This window comes from Protopterus annectens, chromosome 14.part0 (genome assembly GCF_019279795.1).
Source record: "Protopterus annectens isolate FY-2018-M chromosome 14.part0, PAN1.0, whole genome shotgun sequence".
Classification (NCBI taxonomy): domain Eukaryota; kingdom Metazoa; phylum Chordata; order Ceratodontiformes; family Protopteridae; genus Protopterus; species Protopterus annectens.
In genome coordinates, this window is record NC_056748.1 from 232,290,380 (window position 1) to 232,308,479 (window position 18,100).

At 39.0% G+C, this 18,100-nt stretch overlaps 1 protein-coding gene across 1 annotated transcript in view; it reads left to right on the plus strand.

The window, feature by feature from the left end:
• CFAP43 (cilia and flagella associated protein 43) overlaps positions 1 to 18,100 on the plus strand; it is a 3,581,735-nt gene that overhangs the window by 3,190,587 nt on the left and 373,048 nt on the right. The window contains exon 34 of the mRNA XM_044055952.1: positions 16,058 to 16,217. Coding sequence (XP_043911887.1) covers positions 16,058 to 16,217 — 160 coding nt within the window. The remainder of the gene's footprint in view (positions 1 to 16,057; positions 16,218 to 18,100) is intronic.

Sequence of the window (18,100 nt, forward strand, 5' to 3'; positions counted from 1 at the left end):
TTATGTACCTTTTGTCTTAATTAGCTAAATATTTGATGCTCAAAGTGTATATAGTTTGTTACACAAGTATCACTATTGTTTGTGCAGTTTTATGACTATGCTAGATATTGCAATGTATCTTTCCATGATGTGAATGCTTGACTCTGGTTTAATGTTTACGTTTATATTTGTGTTATCTTTCTCTAAATAGAAATACAGTTTATATAAATATAAAAAATGACAATGGCAGCTGCAAGGTATAGGTAGAATTGCCTTTGTTTTACCTATACATTGAATCGTATTCTATTTAGGTTATACTTTAGCTATTTTCTTAACTTTAACATTTGCTGGTACATCTGCTTTGTAAAGTGTTTTGTTAAACTACACTATAACAAAAACTAATTTAAGCCAAATGAAATGGTCATGACTATAACCTAGGTGACTCTGGACTGACAAGTGGTTTGGGTGCTAGAAGATCTGTACAGCAAAGTGAGAGAAATATGCCAATACCAGCTCACCCACCATAAGGATAGTGAAGTGGTCAATCCACTACAATACTGACACCGAGTGGAGGCTAGGTGTTATAGCATGGGTGAGTTACATAGTCTGACCTCTTGAGCTATAAGCAGTGTAACCTAATTTAGACACATGAATTATAGCTTACACGTCTCATTAGTTTGGTGTTACAGACACTGTTTCTGTGGTATTCATGTCAAGCTACCAAGAAATGGCTGTTTGGATCTTAAAAAAAAAAAACCCTGATAGTATCGTCTTCAGTAGCCATCTTTGTTCCCCAGCACTACCCATCATAGGCTCAAAGGATCATAGGAGGTTACTAGGCTATTGGCCCTGAGGCCCTTGTAAGCCTAGCCAAGGGTTTAGACCATGTTTAGAAAAGTCAGCACCTAAAGCCCCTGTCTAGCAGGGACACAGGTGGAATCCCAGGGGTGTATTTTCTGTTTCCCATCCAGTTATCCAGGTTGCGCTTAAAAAGGTTTAATGAGGTACTCTGCTTGACATTGAGAGGGAGTCTATTCCACAGATAGGGAACTTTCTGTGACACAAATCTGTCCCGTCAACAAGTCCTATTGATATCACAGACCAGGTTGAGGTCGTGTGTATGGGCTGCTCGTGTGGCACTTGACTTGCAGATATGCAGCAGTCCCATCAAGGTGGGGTCTGATATTGCTTTGTATGCCAGACAGAGGTCACCTCTGAGGAATCTGTATGAAACTGAGTAGAGGGACAGGGCTTTTAGCCTGTCTGTGTAAGATAGATGTTTGAGGCCCTGGATTCTACTGCTGGGGAACCTCTGTGTTCTCTCCAGCTGCTGTATGTGCTTTGCGAGGTACATGCTGAAGGGGGTGTTGTACTCAATAATTGGCCTTATAAGGGAAGAATATAGGGATGTTATGACCTCTTTGTCCCTGGATGAGATATCTTTACTTATGAGGTGGGCCATGTGGAAAGCTTTCCGTACAACGGAAGCAACATGGTGGTCAAAAGTCAGGTTGCTATCAACCTGAGTGCCCAAATCCCTCCCTACTGATTGTGTATGTAAGACGTGATTAATGTGATAATGTGGGGACGTCACTCTCCCCAAAAAGGATGATGATGCATTTTTTGGCATTCAGCTTGAGGCCATGTTTCTGGCACCAGTCATTTGTTTGGGTAAAACCCTTTTGGAGGACGTTCACATCACTTGGGGAATTGATGACTGCACCCAGCTTGCAGTCATCTGCAAACTTGGTTAGCCAAAGCCCACTGGTTTTGGCCTGCACCTCAGAGAAGTATATCCCGAATAACAGAGGCCCCAAGACCAATCCCTGGGGTGCCGCTTGTTACTGGTCTACTGGTTGAGATGGCTTCCCCTATTTTGATTAGGTGGGTTCTATCAGTGTGCCAGTTTGTTACCCATCTGATAACATATGGATTGATGCCTAGTTGAGAGAGTTTATCTACTATGCCCGAGTGGGAATAATGTCGAAGGCTTTCGCCAGGTCAAGGTAGGCAGTGTGCACCATCTTCCCTTCATCCATGGCTTTGGTGAATGTCTCAAAGAAGTTGATCAGATTTAACAGATATGACCTCCCCTTGACAAAGCCAAACCATGTGGGGTCAAGTGTTTTGAGGTTGCCAATGTTCCTGTTAATGAGGTTCATGATAATCCATTCCATGGTCTTGCAGATCAGGCTAGTTAGGCCCATTAGAGAGGTTGGTCCCAGCAAGATAAATCTCTTTTGGAGATGGAGTGGTAGAATTGATGTAGAGTGTAACAATCAATGGGATGGGAAAATAAATGGGTTATTTGACTGGCAAATGTAGGAGGAGGTGGCTAATGTCAGTAAACACATGAAGAGGAAATCAAATTAGAAAAAAATAAGTGATGCTAAAACATTTTTGAGAATGTAATGGATTGCCCAATAGACACGTGAAGTAATTTATTATTCTACATAAGCCCTTTCTTTTTTGGGGGGGTTCATGTTCAGCTGGTACCACGGACATGCAGCGTAATGCTTTGGTATCCATATTATCTCTCTAAAAAGTAGAATAACCAAAATTGATATATAATGGCTGTACATTCATAACAACAGTGTCATTACAGTCTTCAACTATTAATTTTTCTAAAATGCTTTTTTTTTTTATAGAAATGTACAGATATATACCTGCATGTAAAGACATGTACATACATACACACACCTGTACATACAGCCGTGCATGCACACATATGTCTCACTTGGCTGTATATTCATTACAAATGTCCATAATCTGTCATGTCAGTAGTAAAAGAAAATGAGTTTAACAAATAAGTCTATCTTCAATGTAAGTGAGCTTGCACATCATTTTTAGGTGACCTGCAAAATAATATTTTACTAATGTCACTGTTCTGGATAAAAGATGAAGAAATATGTCAGTAAACAAGGTCTGTTCATATTCCCTGGGACCTATTAGGCTTCAAATACTGGAACTGTCACTTGCTGGTTCCGTATCAAGATTACAGCAATAGCCATAAGTATTTGTCTCCCCACCACCAGCTTCATGCCAGTGTTTCTGAAAATAATAGTTTTTGGTAATATTTTGTTATTCCTTTGCCATAGTTATCAGTAGACCTTTTGTATCACTTATCTGGTTCATGGGTTCTTACTAAACTTATGGTCAATGAGACCATTGAGAAGGTCAGCCAAGATATCCAATACTGATGGAAGACTACAATGCCTTCTGTTAGGTAGATTTAGATTAGTTGGTGAGATACTGAGCTAAATATTGAGTCATGCTTGTGTTGTTTCTCAGTTCTTAGCATTCCAGTGTGCCATCTACAGAAAGAATGTTACTTGGCCGTTCTTCTAATTTAGGGACATCATCTGTTTTTGTTTATTCTCTTGCTTTCCAAGTTATTAAGTATCATATCACCTCCAGACAGATTCCCAAATAACCCACAATTAGAACTCACAGAACTCCAGTTCATCATAAATAATACAAAGTACTAATTTACAGTCTGCTACAGGGCATCCTCCCTGTCTGTAGATGGTCATGCAAGGTTCATGGAAGTGTTTAAAGAATTCCCTATTAACAAGAATTCCATTATTCTGGGAAACTTTAAATATACCTCAGTTAACTGGAACACCTATACCTCCAACTTAAGGTATGCCCAGAATTTCTTGGACTTAATTAACATCTCACCAGAACAGAGATAACAAACCCACTAAATGACATGATATTCTAGATTTGGTCCTCTTGAATATAATAACCTCTACATGTGCTATTCCCCTGGTCTCTTCTTTGCTAGTTAAGGTGTCTATAAACTTGTGTGACTTTTTCAAATTCTGCAAAATATCTGAAACCAACATTTCTACATTTTAAGAATTCAAATGGGAAAATATAATACAGTTAGCTATATGTCAAAGTCCCAAAATTCACCTATGACAGTACCAGCTGGGACACTGACAAAGCAGTCAGCTTCACAAAGGAGTTCTATGCCCACTTATACTAGTACACATGGAATTATCATTTCATGCCAGAGCAAACTACAACTGGAAATTCAAAAACAGGTGACCCAAGAACATAAATAAACTTTACAAGAAGAAAACCCTAAATTATACATCAGATCCAAAATTTCTAATAACAAGGAGAATATAAAAAAGCACTACCAGCAAACTGAAAAAATTCTTAAGATTAGTAAAACAGCCCATGAACTTTGACTGGCTTCTGAAGATAAGGATAACTGCAAATCCTTCTTTGGCAGTGTTAGGAAATGAAAAAAAACACCACCCAGCAATGCTCAGAACATACCTTAAGTGGGACCACTCAGTGTGACTGAATAAAAATTTCCAATATACTAGCAAACAAGTTTACTACACACTTCACCCCTGAAATATCTATCCAGCTCTATATATCCTAGAATCCCTTATACTGCCTATTATCATCACGGAGTGTGTTCTGAATATGCAAGACCAAAAATAAGTAATTTATGGAACATATCTAGATGCTTAGCTACAGGATTTGTTCCTGAATTATAGTTCACCTCAGTGATGATGCAGCTTACCGTGGATTCCAGTAATTATAGCCCCATCAGCCTTATGAGCATGATCTGCAAAGCTAAGGAGTATATTATAACTGATCTTATCCAGTGTAATATCAAAAATCTCATTAGGCTATGCTCTCAACAGTTCAGCTTCTTCAAAGGAAGATCCTGCGTATTAAATCTAGTAACTTCAAATGGATCACACAGACTGTTGACAGTGGTCATAGCAGGGCTGTAGGGGGTTGCCTGATCTTCCATGGCAGTGCAGGAACCCCACAAAAGACACAGTTATTGGAGATAAAAGATGAAAGAAAAAAAAATGTTCATTCTCTTATTACACTTTATTCTCTAAAAGGGTTGCTCTATCTAATGGCCTGATTATGATAAAGTCAGCCACCATTAAATGAATGTGAGATAAGGGGAAAAGATAAGATAATCATTCCGTGCTTATGTGCTTTATCCTAAACAGGGTTGTGTTGTGAGCTTAATTACATTAAAGCTGGTAAGGAATGAATGAATATAAGGTAAGCACTACATTTCACCTCCAGAATGACTTATCTCAGCCCTATGCTAAAGCTAATAAGGAGTGAATAAATGCAAGGTAAGCATTAGAGATCACCTGCCCAGAGTGACTGATCTCAGCCCTTACCTGTGATTTTAATAGGAGCTGATGCTCATGATCTAAGAAGTAAGATAGTCTGGCTGAGGGTATAGCTCTCAACTTCTTTGCTCAAGAATTGGGGACAAAGCCAAAAATAATGAGGAGGGGAAATGACTAATCAGGACCAGTTTTTAAATATTATGTTTATTCACTTAGAAAGTTAATAGAACAACATGTTTTGCATCAACATGCAGTAAGTATGAAACTCTAATGTCTGATGTTATTGACTGGCCAACTGTAACCCTTAGTGGTTTACCAAAAAATCAAAAAAATAAAATGGTAAGACAAAAATATGACGTAAAGTCAGGGGTGTTATGTAACATCAGGGACAGTTAAGCGATGTGTCTGAGGGATAAGCAGTGGTTATATGGGAGGAGAAAGACAGACTGTGGTAGATAAATAGTATTAACTGATCACATATTCAGTGTTCCTAGTGTGAATGTAGCAAACATTTGGTTGTGTGAGAGAGACAGAGATACAGAGAGAGAGAGAGAGAGAAAAAAGGATAATTTGCAGTATCCCTAAGCATTTCCTTGCTTGCTTTCCAAATGTGACCGGCCCAGGGCTTCTTTTCTTTTACCTAAATACTGCTCCATAGCCAGGTTAATGTCATAATGTCATCTCTACAAGTCTATGTTAAATCTTTGCAGGCCGGGTATAGTTCAGGCAAAACAGGCTACTTTTCTGTCTTCTATACAATATCCTAGTCTCTTAGCTTGTTTTTTTTTTTTTTGGTTTTCTCAGTAATAACCTATGGACAACTTGGCACCATACAATCTTTATCTTTTCTGGAAGTAGCAAGAATGCTTTTTCATGTGTAAGGAAGGGGGTTGAGGGGAAAATGTAAGATACTTAATTTACCATTCATCAGTCAGAACTGGCATGCCCAAAAGTTCAGTTCTTTGAGTCATGAGATGGCTTAACCCCTTAAATCGCCATCAAAAGACAAGTGTACAGTGATCACCAAGTCCATTAGGTAAGACTGTGATATAATTCCATTGATGGAGTTTGTTGGAAAACAATTTTTAAGTGAATGAGTCCCCATAATGCAGCTAGGTTGTTAAATGAGAGTACCAAAAGAGTGGAGTCAGCCACTTAATGAGATGCCTTAGGTGGACCTCAGTAGCATCAGGCAAATTTAGATTAGCATCTGTAAGAAGGATGAAGCTGACCTTTGAAAACCCAGACTTAATTCCCTCCAGATAGCAAGTGAAAAGCTGTGATCCTAAAGAAGGAGGAATTTAAACCTTTAAATCTGCAAATTAATATTACCACACATTAATGTATAAACACGAAGCTGGTTTTGACCAGGGGAGTAAAGAAAAGGGAGTTAAAACTTCTCCATACAAACATCTACAATAAAAAGGTAGGAGTGTAGTAACTGAAAGAAGAATTGTCAATAAAAGGTAGCAGAATGATCAGAGTGATGAGAAACTGAGGCAAGTAATTCAGTTCTCAGTACCACTGGAACGTTTTTTTATCCTTCTTACCTGACTATTCATCCAGTCATTATACTGGGCCATTATTTCCTTGTTGTGGCTTGTCATATCTGGTACCAGTAAGGGCAAGAGTTGGGCAGTGATAGGATATCATCTTAGTGATCTTTTTCATGTCTGCTTAAACGTCTGTAGTGCATTTCAGCAGTCACATAAGGGAAAGGTATGGTGGAGTCTCCAGTTTCCTTCCTGACTCAAAAGACATACTGAGCAGTATGTGAGTGCAATTAAGTATTTTTTAGTCATGTATAAATTGGTGTGTTTGTGTGCATGTGTGCCCAGCGGGTCTATATTGAAAGCCCTAGTAACCGAATACATAAACACCGACACATATTCTGCAAACCACGAATACACCGAACGCCCTAAACCACGAAATTCAAAAGCTTGAACCGTCATAGTTGTCCTACCCCACTGCCTGCTACATACTATCTACCCAAACAAACTAAATAAACACATACATACACTAACCAAAACCCTACTTCTAACCCTAAACTAAACACTACTTCTAACCCTACACTAAATCTTACATATACCACCATTTATGCACTTACCTTAACCCGCACCCTAACCCTAAGGTCTGTAACTATTGCACACTTACCTTAAAAAGCTATACCCAAACAAAATAAATAATTCACACACATACACTTAATAAAACCCTACATCTAACCCTAAACTAAATCTCACATACATTACCATATATGCACTTACCTTAACCTGCACCCTAACCCTAAGGTCCGTAACTATCGCACACTTACTTTATGGAGCTATACCATGGAAGGGCCAACCACGACGATTCGACATTTCTGATTTCGCGCTTCAGGACGATAGATGTTTACGCAGTTCGATGAAGACGTGTCAGCGTTTACGTATTCGGGTAAGTGCATCTTCGAGGATGTAATAGGGAACCGTGCCCGGCGTGGTCTGCCATCCCATTTAGGGCTGGCTTCTACTTAACAGGATATGTGCCATCCCCCAAAATGTATACAGAAGATGAAGGAAGTGAAATAAGCTACTTCAGTATCGGGTTTGATAGTTAGTAACCTACTATATTAAAATATTTGATTTGAGTGGTTATGTAGTTTGAATGTCTGTTTTTGCTGTGTTGTCAACTGTTTGTATGTCTACAAATTATGGGAAGAACTTGAAGTCTTAGGATTGGAAGACACCTTTATGTTTATTTTATTTTATTTATTTATTCAATGTTCAGATCTTATTTGGCAAACATTGTACCACATCACTTAATGTCTAATTCATTCAGCCCAGTTCAAGAAGAGTTATGAATGGGGTTTGTGGATTAGGGCAATTTCATTTAATGGAATAGACTGTGTGCATATGGAAACAGTTGTCTAGATTCCTCTTAAAGAGGGCTAATGAGGGGCTTTGCTTGACATGAATGGGTAGTCTGTTCCAGAGTATGGGAAGTCTCTGGGACAGGAATCTATCCCTCCAGCATGTTCTGTTTATTGTGGTGGCAAGGTTTAGGTCCCTGGAATGTATGGCACAGAGTGATTGGGGTTTCTTTAAGTGTAGTATGTCCAACAGAACTGGGTTTGACATGGCTTTGTATGTTAGGCAGAGGTCACCTCTGAGTAGACGATAGGCGATGGAGTAGAGCTGGAGTTTCTTTGAGGCGGTCTGCGTATGGCATCTGTTTGAGGCCGGTAATCCTCTTAGTGAGGTATTTCTGTGGCCTTTCTAGTTGTTGCAGATGTCTTGTGAGGTACATGGCAAATTGGGCATTGTACTCTATGATGGGTCTGATGAGGGATGAGTAGAGAGAAACAATGACCTCTTTTTTTTCTGGAGGAGAACCCTTTAGTGATGAGGTGTGCCATGTAGAAGGATTTCCTGACTACTGTGGTGATGTGATTGTCAAAAGAGAGTCTAGTGTCCACCTGTATCCCAAGGTCTCTTATCACACTTTTGGATTTAAGTAGGCTACCACTTATGTGGTAGTTCATGGGTACACTGTTTTTCCCAAAGGGGATGACAATACACTTTTTGGTATTGAGCTTGAGGCCATGACATCGACGCCATGCATCAGTCTCAGTGAGGCCCCTTTGTAGAATGTCCACATTATTAGGCGATTCTATTATGGCTCCTAGTTTCCAGTCATCTGCAATTTTTGTTAGCCAAAGACCTGCTGTCTGAGAAATAGATGCCAAACAGGAGAGGACCCAGGACTGAACCCTGTGGCACTCCGCTTGTCACTGGTTTGAAGTCGGCTACTTTCACTGTATGGGTTCTATCCATGAGCCAGTTGACCACCCATCTTGTGACATAGGGATTTATGCCCAGTCTAGTGAGTTTATCTATAATTCCAGAGTGGGGGATGGTGTCAAAAGCCTTGGTGAGGTCAAGATAGGCTGTGTGCACCACCTTACCCTCGTCCACGGCTCTGGTCACTGCTTCAAAGAAGTCAGTCAGATTTAGGAGACATGATCTTTCTTTTACAAATCCAAATTGAGTGTGATCCAGCATTTGCAGGTTACCTATGTCTTTGTTTATAAATTCTATGATGATACATTCCATGACCTTGCAAACCAGGCTCATAAGGCGAATGGGGCAGCAGTTTCCATGATCTGTGGTGGCACCCCCTTTGTGGAGTGGGATAACCATCGCTGTGCACCATTCAGTAGGCACAAAGCCTGAAGTGAGGCTATGATTGAACATGGTACTTAGGTGGGGTGCCAGTTCATTCTGTAGTTCATGCAGAATGCTGCCTGGGATGTTATCTGGTCCCATGGATGCTGTGTTTTTGGCTTTGGAGAGTGCGGTCTTAATGTGTGCATCCGTGATTACAGGGGCTATGCATTCTTCCAGTATAGGAATGGGCCCTTTGGGGGGTAAAGTTTGCACTGAACCTATCTGCCAGGATGCTGGCAATATTAGTTGGTTCTGTATATCTAGTGTCGTTGTTCTGTAGCTTGGAGCAGATCTGAGTGTTGCCATTGAGATTCTTGACATAGCTGTAGAATGTTTTGTGGTTGTCTTTAGAATCAGTGGAAATTTTATTTTTGTAGCTAGCTTTGGAGGATTTTATGAGGGATCTCAGCTTCTTACTGAGGGTGACCAGGGAGTTCCTGCAATCGGGGTTTTACTCTTTTTTGCAACAGCTTCTTTCTTCTGTTGTAGAGTTTGTTTATGGCAGGGTACCACCAGATTGGCTTCCTTTTTTGGAGGATAGTGTCTTGGTTCTGTTGGGGATGGCACGATCCATGCACTCATGTATGTGTTTATACAGTGCATTTGTATAGGATTCAGCAGTCGTACCTCTATTATCCCTCCGCACGGGTGTAGTGAAGTTTGCCACTCCTGTCTTAAGAAGCGTGAAGTTGGCTTTGGAGAAGTTTTTTATGGTGGTTTCCTTAGTGGAAGCGGAATATTGATATCTAGGGTGGATTAGCTTATGGTCGGCTCATACCAGTGAGGAGTTGACCTCTGGAGTGGATCATCAGTTACCCATGTTGGTAATGACCAGGTCCAGGGCAGCAATGTCTTGTTCTTCAGATACACACTTCACCTTAATCAGGGTCTTGGTATGCCCTGGAAGGTCACTGTTGGATAATGTTGGTAACTGATGAATGTGAAATAAGGGCTAAAGTCTGGCTGTCTAGATCAACTGATCTTAGCACTTACCAGGGATGTTGACAGGAGCAGATGCTCCTGATCTTCATACATGTGTGTTTTTCTCTTGCAAGCAGTATTATAACTGTCAAGACAGTAGATGTATCTGTGAGCAGTGGTAAGAGTAAACACTACTCACATAAGTTATCTATTCATTTTTAAAACTATTTATTTATTACAGTAATTAGGACTCTAGCTGGAGGTTAGGATAGCTGTCAGTGAAAGCAGCAAGCCAAGATTCATTACTCAGTTCTTACTTCTTTTACTTTGCAAATACAAATTGGAGGTAATCGCTGAAAGTGAAGCAGTGTCAATCTGCATATGTAAGTAAAAGGTGTAAAATGATAATTTATATGGCTTGTCATGGGTAGAAGTCCATATGTGTATGACATCAACAGATCAGAATGCATTACAGTGGCCATTATGTCATCTTCATCACAGTTTAACATCAGTGGTAAACAGAAATTGTTTATCTTTATGGGGGCTGTGTGTGAAAGCATGGGACATTTATATGAACACTTGAATGACTGTCAGTGAGAACAAATTGAAATACATTACTCAAGCATTATGTCATTCACTTTTTTCACAGACAACAAAAGTCCACACAAGACGTGGCTATCTTTTTTTTTGGGTGGGGGCAGGTGTGCTTTTTGTGAAAGCAATTGGCTTCTAAGTGGCAAAGAAAGTGAGTGAGTGTGTATGTGTGTGTGTGTGTGTGTGTGTGTGTGTGTGTGTGTGTGTGTGTGTGTGTGTGTTATATATATATATATATATATATATATATATATATATATATATATATATGTATATATATAAAGCTGCTATATATATATAAAAAGCTGCTCCTGCTACTCTTTCTTTTTGGTTTATTCTGAAATTTGTCTTAACTGCATTGCTTTTGATAACTAGTACTTCTGTTTCTACTTAATGTACAAAAAATTCTCTTTCTTAGATTTCATATCCTTCATGAGGATGCTATCCTTTATCATATTTGCATTGTCTTTGTAACCATTGCTTTACTGTAGCATTTGCATGTTTCTTTCCTGTCAGTCTCTCTCTTTCAATTCACTTTAGTCTTCTTCAGCCACTCACTCTCTCTCAACATCTAGCAGTTGGTCTAAAGTCATATCTAGCACAGCTGATTTTCACTTTATCCCTCCACTGATAACGTGTAAAATCTTGGTATCTGTTATCATCGGTGACCTCACAATTTCTTACTAGAGGTGACTATGTGGACACAGTTTTCTGTCGTGCACTTATTAATATATGTCATAATCTCCTTTTCTTCTTGCTCTCATTGTGGTTGTTTAGCTTGTTTAACACACCCTGAAATCTGTGATCTAGTGCTGCTGTGTCATAACATATTTAGCTAGCCTCTCGCCATGTACAATAAGAGTTATTTGATCATCTCTTGTTATACGCAGTACTTTTGCATAGCTACAAAATCTGGCTAAAGACTTCGCCCAATGTGAATTTACAGTTTATAATTTGCTGTTGATTTCAAAAATTGGTAAGCTGGGAGCCTCAGTAAGTGCCATTGTCATATTTGTATATGCATAAACTCTAAACTTTTCTAGTTTACTTTTAATTTATTTTATACATTTCATTTTGTATCTCTCTTCTTTTTGAATCAATTTTAAATATATTTATTTATTAAATGTGGCAGTGAATTGGTGACTACCATAACAGCGTTAAAAAAAAAAAAAAACTTGCCTTTGAAAATTTCTCGAGTGCATTCTTTTGTTCCATTTCCTGTTTAACACTGTAGCAAGAACTTGGCTGTAACTATTTAAAATAATGAAATGATGTTTATGTCTTGGTTTATACTTTCTGTAGAGAGTAAAATAATTTATCTTATCACCAGTTTCTGCATTCGCATGTCTGTGGGCCTGAGAGTGGCAGACATCTCTGCAAGTCACTAAATGAAGTTTAATAAGCCACAGATGCAACCAATGAATGTATTGGGAGACTGCAATGCAGGCAGTGGTAGTATCATACAAACTGGCTGCATGTTTCATAATCATCTAAGTAAGAAAGTATGGTTGTTTAAGCAAATTTACCATAAAAGTAGATGCTCACATGATCACTGTTGCATTAGTCTTAGCTATGTGGGTTATCTCCTGCCAAGGATATAACAGCCAGCCAGCTTCCAAAACTTCAGGGCACCTTCCACACACCCAAAATATCAATCAGCTTGAGTTGAGTTGACTAAAAAGACAGGTTTTGGGCATCAATCCTCTCAAGAGCTTTCATACCAACAGAGAGAGGGAGGCTGAACCCTGAAAATACAATGCTAGGAACAGCAAAAAATAAGAATTTACACCCTGGAATAAACCACACAACAAGAAACACTGAGGGTGGAGGGAGGAGTGGCTAATGGCTACTGCAGAAGTTATTTAAACATCTACTGTTATGGTAAGTTTGCTGTCCTGCTACACCCCAAAAAAAAACTCTGCAAAGATAAGCAAGTCATCTGAATATGGAAAAATGTGGATACCACATAACCTGCAATGAGTTATAACTGGGAGCTAGACACTTTAGGAATCCTCTTGGTGTAATAGATAGTCTAAATAGTAAGGCAAAAAACTGACAATGTGATCCAGACTCACAGAAACCTTAAGAAACGCCTGAAGTCTGGATGAATAGGGATGTGATGATAAGTATCTTTTATATCTAGTGTTACCAGGAAACTTGAAAGAGGAAGAAGAGGGAACAGATTGTGAAGTGATAACATTTTGAACTTGGGCTCTATAACAAACAAGTTTAGGAAAGAAAGAAAGATCCAGAACTGGTCTGTGAGCATTGTCTTTCTTTGGCACTAAAAACCTTTTCCCACCTGGGACGGAGGAATTATTTTTATCACTCCTTGGGACAGCATGTGATGGACAGGTAGAAATAAAAGAGCCTGGTCTATCAGATTCGAAATTATACCTGGAAAGGAAGAATTTCCTCCTGCTGCCATCTGTAACCTTAATCAATGATCATCAGAACCTATGTGCCTGAAACTATCTGCTGCCAAAGAGAAAAGTGTCAATTCAGACTTTCTGGAAGGGAAAATGGGTTGCCAGGGTGGGAAAGGGTGACAAGGTCACTTGAATAATCATTTTGACTTTTTAGAATGCCATGTTTTTTTTTTTTTGGGCGGGGGCAGAATTATCTTTGGAACCCATTTGCCATTTCTTCTTAAATGTTTTTTACTTGCATTTTGTTGTGACTATTTTGTTTTTTTGCCAACATTGATTGAGGGATTAGATAATACCTTAGAAAATTTGGAAAAGGGAAGGTTGAAAAATCTTAGAGATTCCCTGTATCAGCTTACCCCTTTCATTAACTGTTTTGATCACCTCTGCAGCAGAGGGGCCTAAAACTAAATCTCTATCCAAAGGCGAATTTTGATTCTCATTTATAACTTAATCTGTGAGCCTTTGAGAACACAGCCAGACAAATCTCCTCTAAATAGTACCAGTGGCCATATCATTAGAAGAATTATCAACAGGTTTCCACTCCTCTGGAATAGGCTGCCTATTCGTGTAAAGCAGAGCACCTCTATGACCCTTTTGAAGCACAATCTGGAAGACCGGATGGGAAACCATAAATTTCTGCCAAGAATTGTCTCTACAACTCTCCTAGACATGGGTACTAAGTGCTAGAAAGGCACAACCAGTATCACCTACCTAGGTGTCAGTTGGGCTTAAGCGGCTAAGCTTGTAAGGACCCTCATGTCAGTAGCCTAGTAATTTCCTGTGAACCTATGAATCATACACACAATGTAAACAATAAGTACTGACTTGTACAACAGAATAAACTAAATTATTTAAAGTTGATTGTTCCTCATGTGAAGAACCTGCAGCCAAAACATTCCTTCATACTTTCACAATTAGCCAGAACAAACTTTAATATATGAGCCCAACAATTCAAAATTTTGAAAATCAAACTTGCGGAAGCATACACTTCTTTTCTCATACTTAAGTCTTCCCATATTTATCAGAAAGAGTACAAATGGAATTAACTAAATATTTAGCAGCAGTAGATTAACTAAAGCTATAGAGCTGATGGGTCAGTTTTGTGAAGCGAGTATATAGAAACTAAAAAGACTGAGGAACTTTAAACATCCTATCTGCCATTTTGGGGGCAGCTGGCTGACTTTCAGGAAAACTGCAGGCAGTCACAGGCACATCATCCAAAGCTGTCTGAACTGGAGAAACAGGTGAAGGTTCTGGAATTTTCTTCTGTAACAGCTCATAGTATTTTCTGAGTGACAGAGAACCCCGGTGCTTCCCACTGAAAACACTGGCCCATTCTGGAAGTAGTCTCAGTGAAAGAAAAACCTCCACAGGGAGAATCAGAAACTGAGCTCTCTTCTGAGTCTGAGTCAGAAATATGAGGAGAAAACCGTAATGTGTGTCCCTTCATCTTCTTGTCCAAGTTCTCACTCTTGAATCTTTTCAGGAAAAGAGGTATCCCTCTTTCTTTTACCTTAAACTAGTTTATAAGAAGGATCAAATAGCCTGAATTAAACCCTGAACCAGTCCCAATAAATCATGTCCAAAAAAAAAAAAAATTGAGGAGGAGTAGATACATGTTTAATTTTCTGTTTCTTATTGGCAGCATAAATGGGGCCAACAGTGTTAATTATGGCAGCAACTTCTCTAGGGATGAGCACAACATTCTGACAAAAGCAGTGAAGCCTTCCTTGTTCCCTCTCCCAGGTCCAATAAAGTGTCTCTCCCTTGCCTGCTAAGGGGACGCCAACAGCTGCAAAAGATGATTCATTGTGACTGTACATTCTACAGTAGAGGGATACGGGGTAAAACGAGTGGTCTGAGGTACAACTCAGCAGAGTCACTCAGTTGCAGCTGAGACAAATTGCTGGTCAGTTGTGGTGGCAAAGACTGTTTGCTTAACTTTTTCTTTTTGTGACTGGAAAAAGGACTGACCGTGGGACTGACAGATTGTTCCATAGTCAAGCCGAATATAATTTCTCTTTTTCTGGGAAAACAAGCCACAAAAATCAGTAAAAACTTTCTATGTTTATAAGAGCAATATTTAAAATCTGTCCCCATTTTTGGCCCATTGTCCACCATTATTTTTGTCTAGATTTCTTACTCTTAGAGGTTGATATATTAAATATGTATAGCATCATATACCTTATTTGCTAGGTGTCCTTATGAGTCTAAGTCAGTTGTAGTGTACGTTATTTTCCATTTGGTACTGTAGCAGAGAGGGAAAAAATAATATATTACAAAAAACTTGGGCTTTGTAGATACTCACAATAGCAAAACATTTCCAGAGCCTGTCTGAAAGCAGGCAGAAATCAGGTCTTTGTCAGATGAAGTCCTCTTGCAGATCATCTTGTAGGTGACACTGGCTGAGACTACTTTCTTGATGTTTTTGATCCTGTTGTTTTAAAGTTCTTTAACTATATCTCAGTTGATAACACTCTTGACAGTTTTGCTATTAGTGTAGTAGAGTTTTTTTCTTCACCCAGCTTGTTAATTCTTCCAAACATCTTTTGATTTAAACATATTTATTTACAGCAGCATCGTAATTTTATGCAAACAATAGCATGAGTGCAAGACTCAAAGAAACTGGAAAACAAATGCATCCCTTTATGCAGATATCAGGTTTATGACTGCAAATGTTTTTGATATGCAGTTATATCACTGGCAAATTATATTCCATTGTTGTTACTCATTTGTTCTTTCCACTCCCCTTAGTTTGTAAATCTGACCTACTACACTTATTGTTTTTTTTTTGTTTTGTTTTTTTCAGAGTGCGGGAGGAGAAGATGAGATCCCAGCTTAATCTAACTGCTCAGTTTCTGCTGAAACAGGGACAGGTAGAAGTGGAAGGAGGTGATTTCGTTCCTGACTATTCAGATTCTATTCTTGTTTACAGAAACGTTGTGGAGGATTTGAATGCAACAATAAAGGTAGGTAACTTTTCATTTTCTTAACCTATATTTTGACAGTATCATTCATTAAAAGTTTTATTGAGTCAAGTATTTCTGAATTAATCATTAATTACTGCCATTTTTATTTCCTTTGTGCCACCTTCTAGCTTTCTTAAAATGTTGACCCATTTAAAACATTTTGAGATATAAGGGCTAGCCCAATGGTACAGCAGTTAGCATTGCTGTGTAACAGCTGTAGATTGCTTCCCAGCTGGCCTTCTGTGTGGAGTCTGCATTTTCTCCTTGTGTCCACATGGGTGTTTGGAAGGTGGTCTGGTTTCTTCCCACATTGTAAAGATGTACCAGAGGCACATTTGTAATCCTCCAAACTGCCTAAAGTGTGTGTGGTTTGCAGTAGGCAAACCCCCATTAGGTTTCATTGCCTTGCACCCTCTGAGTGCTTGGATAAGCTGTTGCGCCATATGTCTCTGAACTGGATTAAGCTGGTACACAGAGAATTAATGAATTAGTGAAGAAAGAGATTAATGAATGAATAAAAACATTAACACCACAGTGTTGTTTCTTCTGTGAGGTCTTTATTAATAATCAGCTGTTTCAGCTTTGTCCAACAGATGCAGTTGCTTTGGAGAAGTAATTTGTAAAATTGGTTGTCTACCACTAACTATTTAAAAACGCATTCAAGAACACTCGCAAAGAAACTGCCACATCATTTAGTGCAAACTCAAGTATAACAACCAAAACTATCAGTAATCTATCTCTCTTCCCAATTATTTTAAGACTGTGCTCGCTCACACACACACACACACACACACACACACACAAAATTAATTAAGGACTGGAAAATATTTTACCAAGTTTCAAAAGCAAAAATGAATGTCTTGCCAGTTAGATGGGTCTTCAGATCCAATATAGGATCCATCTTTGGTCATTCAAAACTTTGCATCCCAAGCTCAGGCACCTACCCTTACCAATAACTCCCTGCAAAGTCTAGTATTACCTCGTATTTCAATTGACACTTGTTAGAAATTGACACATATCTCCTAGCTTCATGCATGGGTGAAAACATGTAAGATAATTTTTTTATTGTTGACTTTTTTTCCCTATACCACATTCTTTTGTTGTTCACTTCTTACTCTCTAAATACCCTCCCCTATTATAGATATTTGATATAGTTGTTTATAGGATTTCTATTTTTGCTCATACTTTTTTGTGCTTCAGCACCATCTTTCCTTTCTAACTTATAAAAATACTTTTATCTGTAATTCTATTCTGCTTTTTGTTAACTTAGTGGCACTGTCTTTATTGTCTGTTTCTCCCTTTTTAGTGAGATTCTCAATGATGGCTGAAAAACCTTCAGGTTATAAAATATATTTGGTCTGTGGCCACAAGATACTCAACTTGGATGCACCCTCAAAATGTGTGTACTGCCACAGGGCTTCACAATTAGATAAACAGTACGCCATATGCGCAGACTGTGGTACCTGGGCAATAGTGGAGAGGAAAAACATTCTCAATGGACTTTTCCCTGCCCCTGCAGGAGAATCATCCAAATCTTAGCATGCTGATGCTGGAGTTTTCCCTTCTTCTCAGCTCCAGGTCATAAATCCTCCAAGTCTTCAGATCCAGTGCTTTTCTCTAAACCAATATTCGTCATATCCAAGACTCCTCCTCTCCTGTTGCCATGCTTTTTGCCAGATGCCAGTTTCTCTTTGGCTCCAATTGCCATTTCTTCAGGAGAGGGTTAGTCATAGGTTCATAGGTAGGTACTAGGCTATCGGCCCTGGGGCCTATACAAGCCCAGTCAAAAAGGTACCCTGGCTTTTGCCACCCAAGAAAATTATTTTCCTGTGTCACTGTCGAGCAGAACTTCAGAGGTGAACCCCGGGGTGAATTTCCTATTT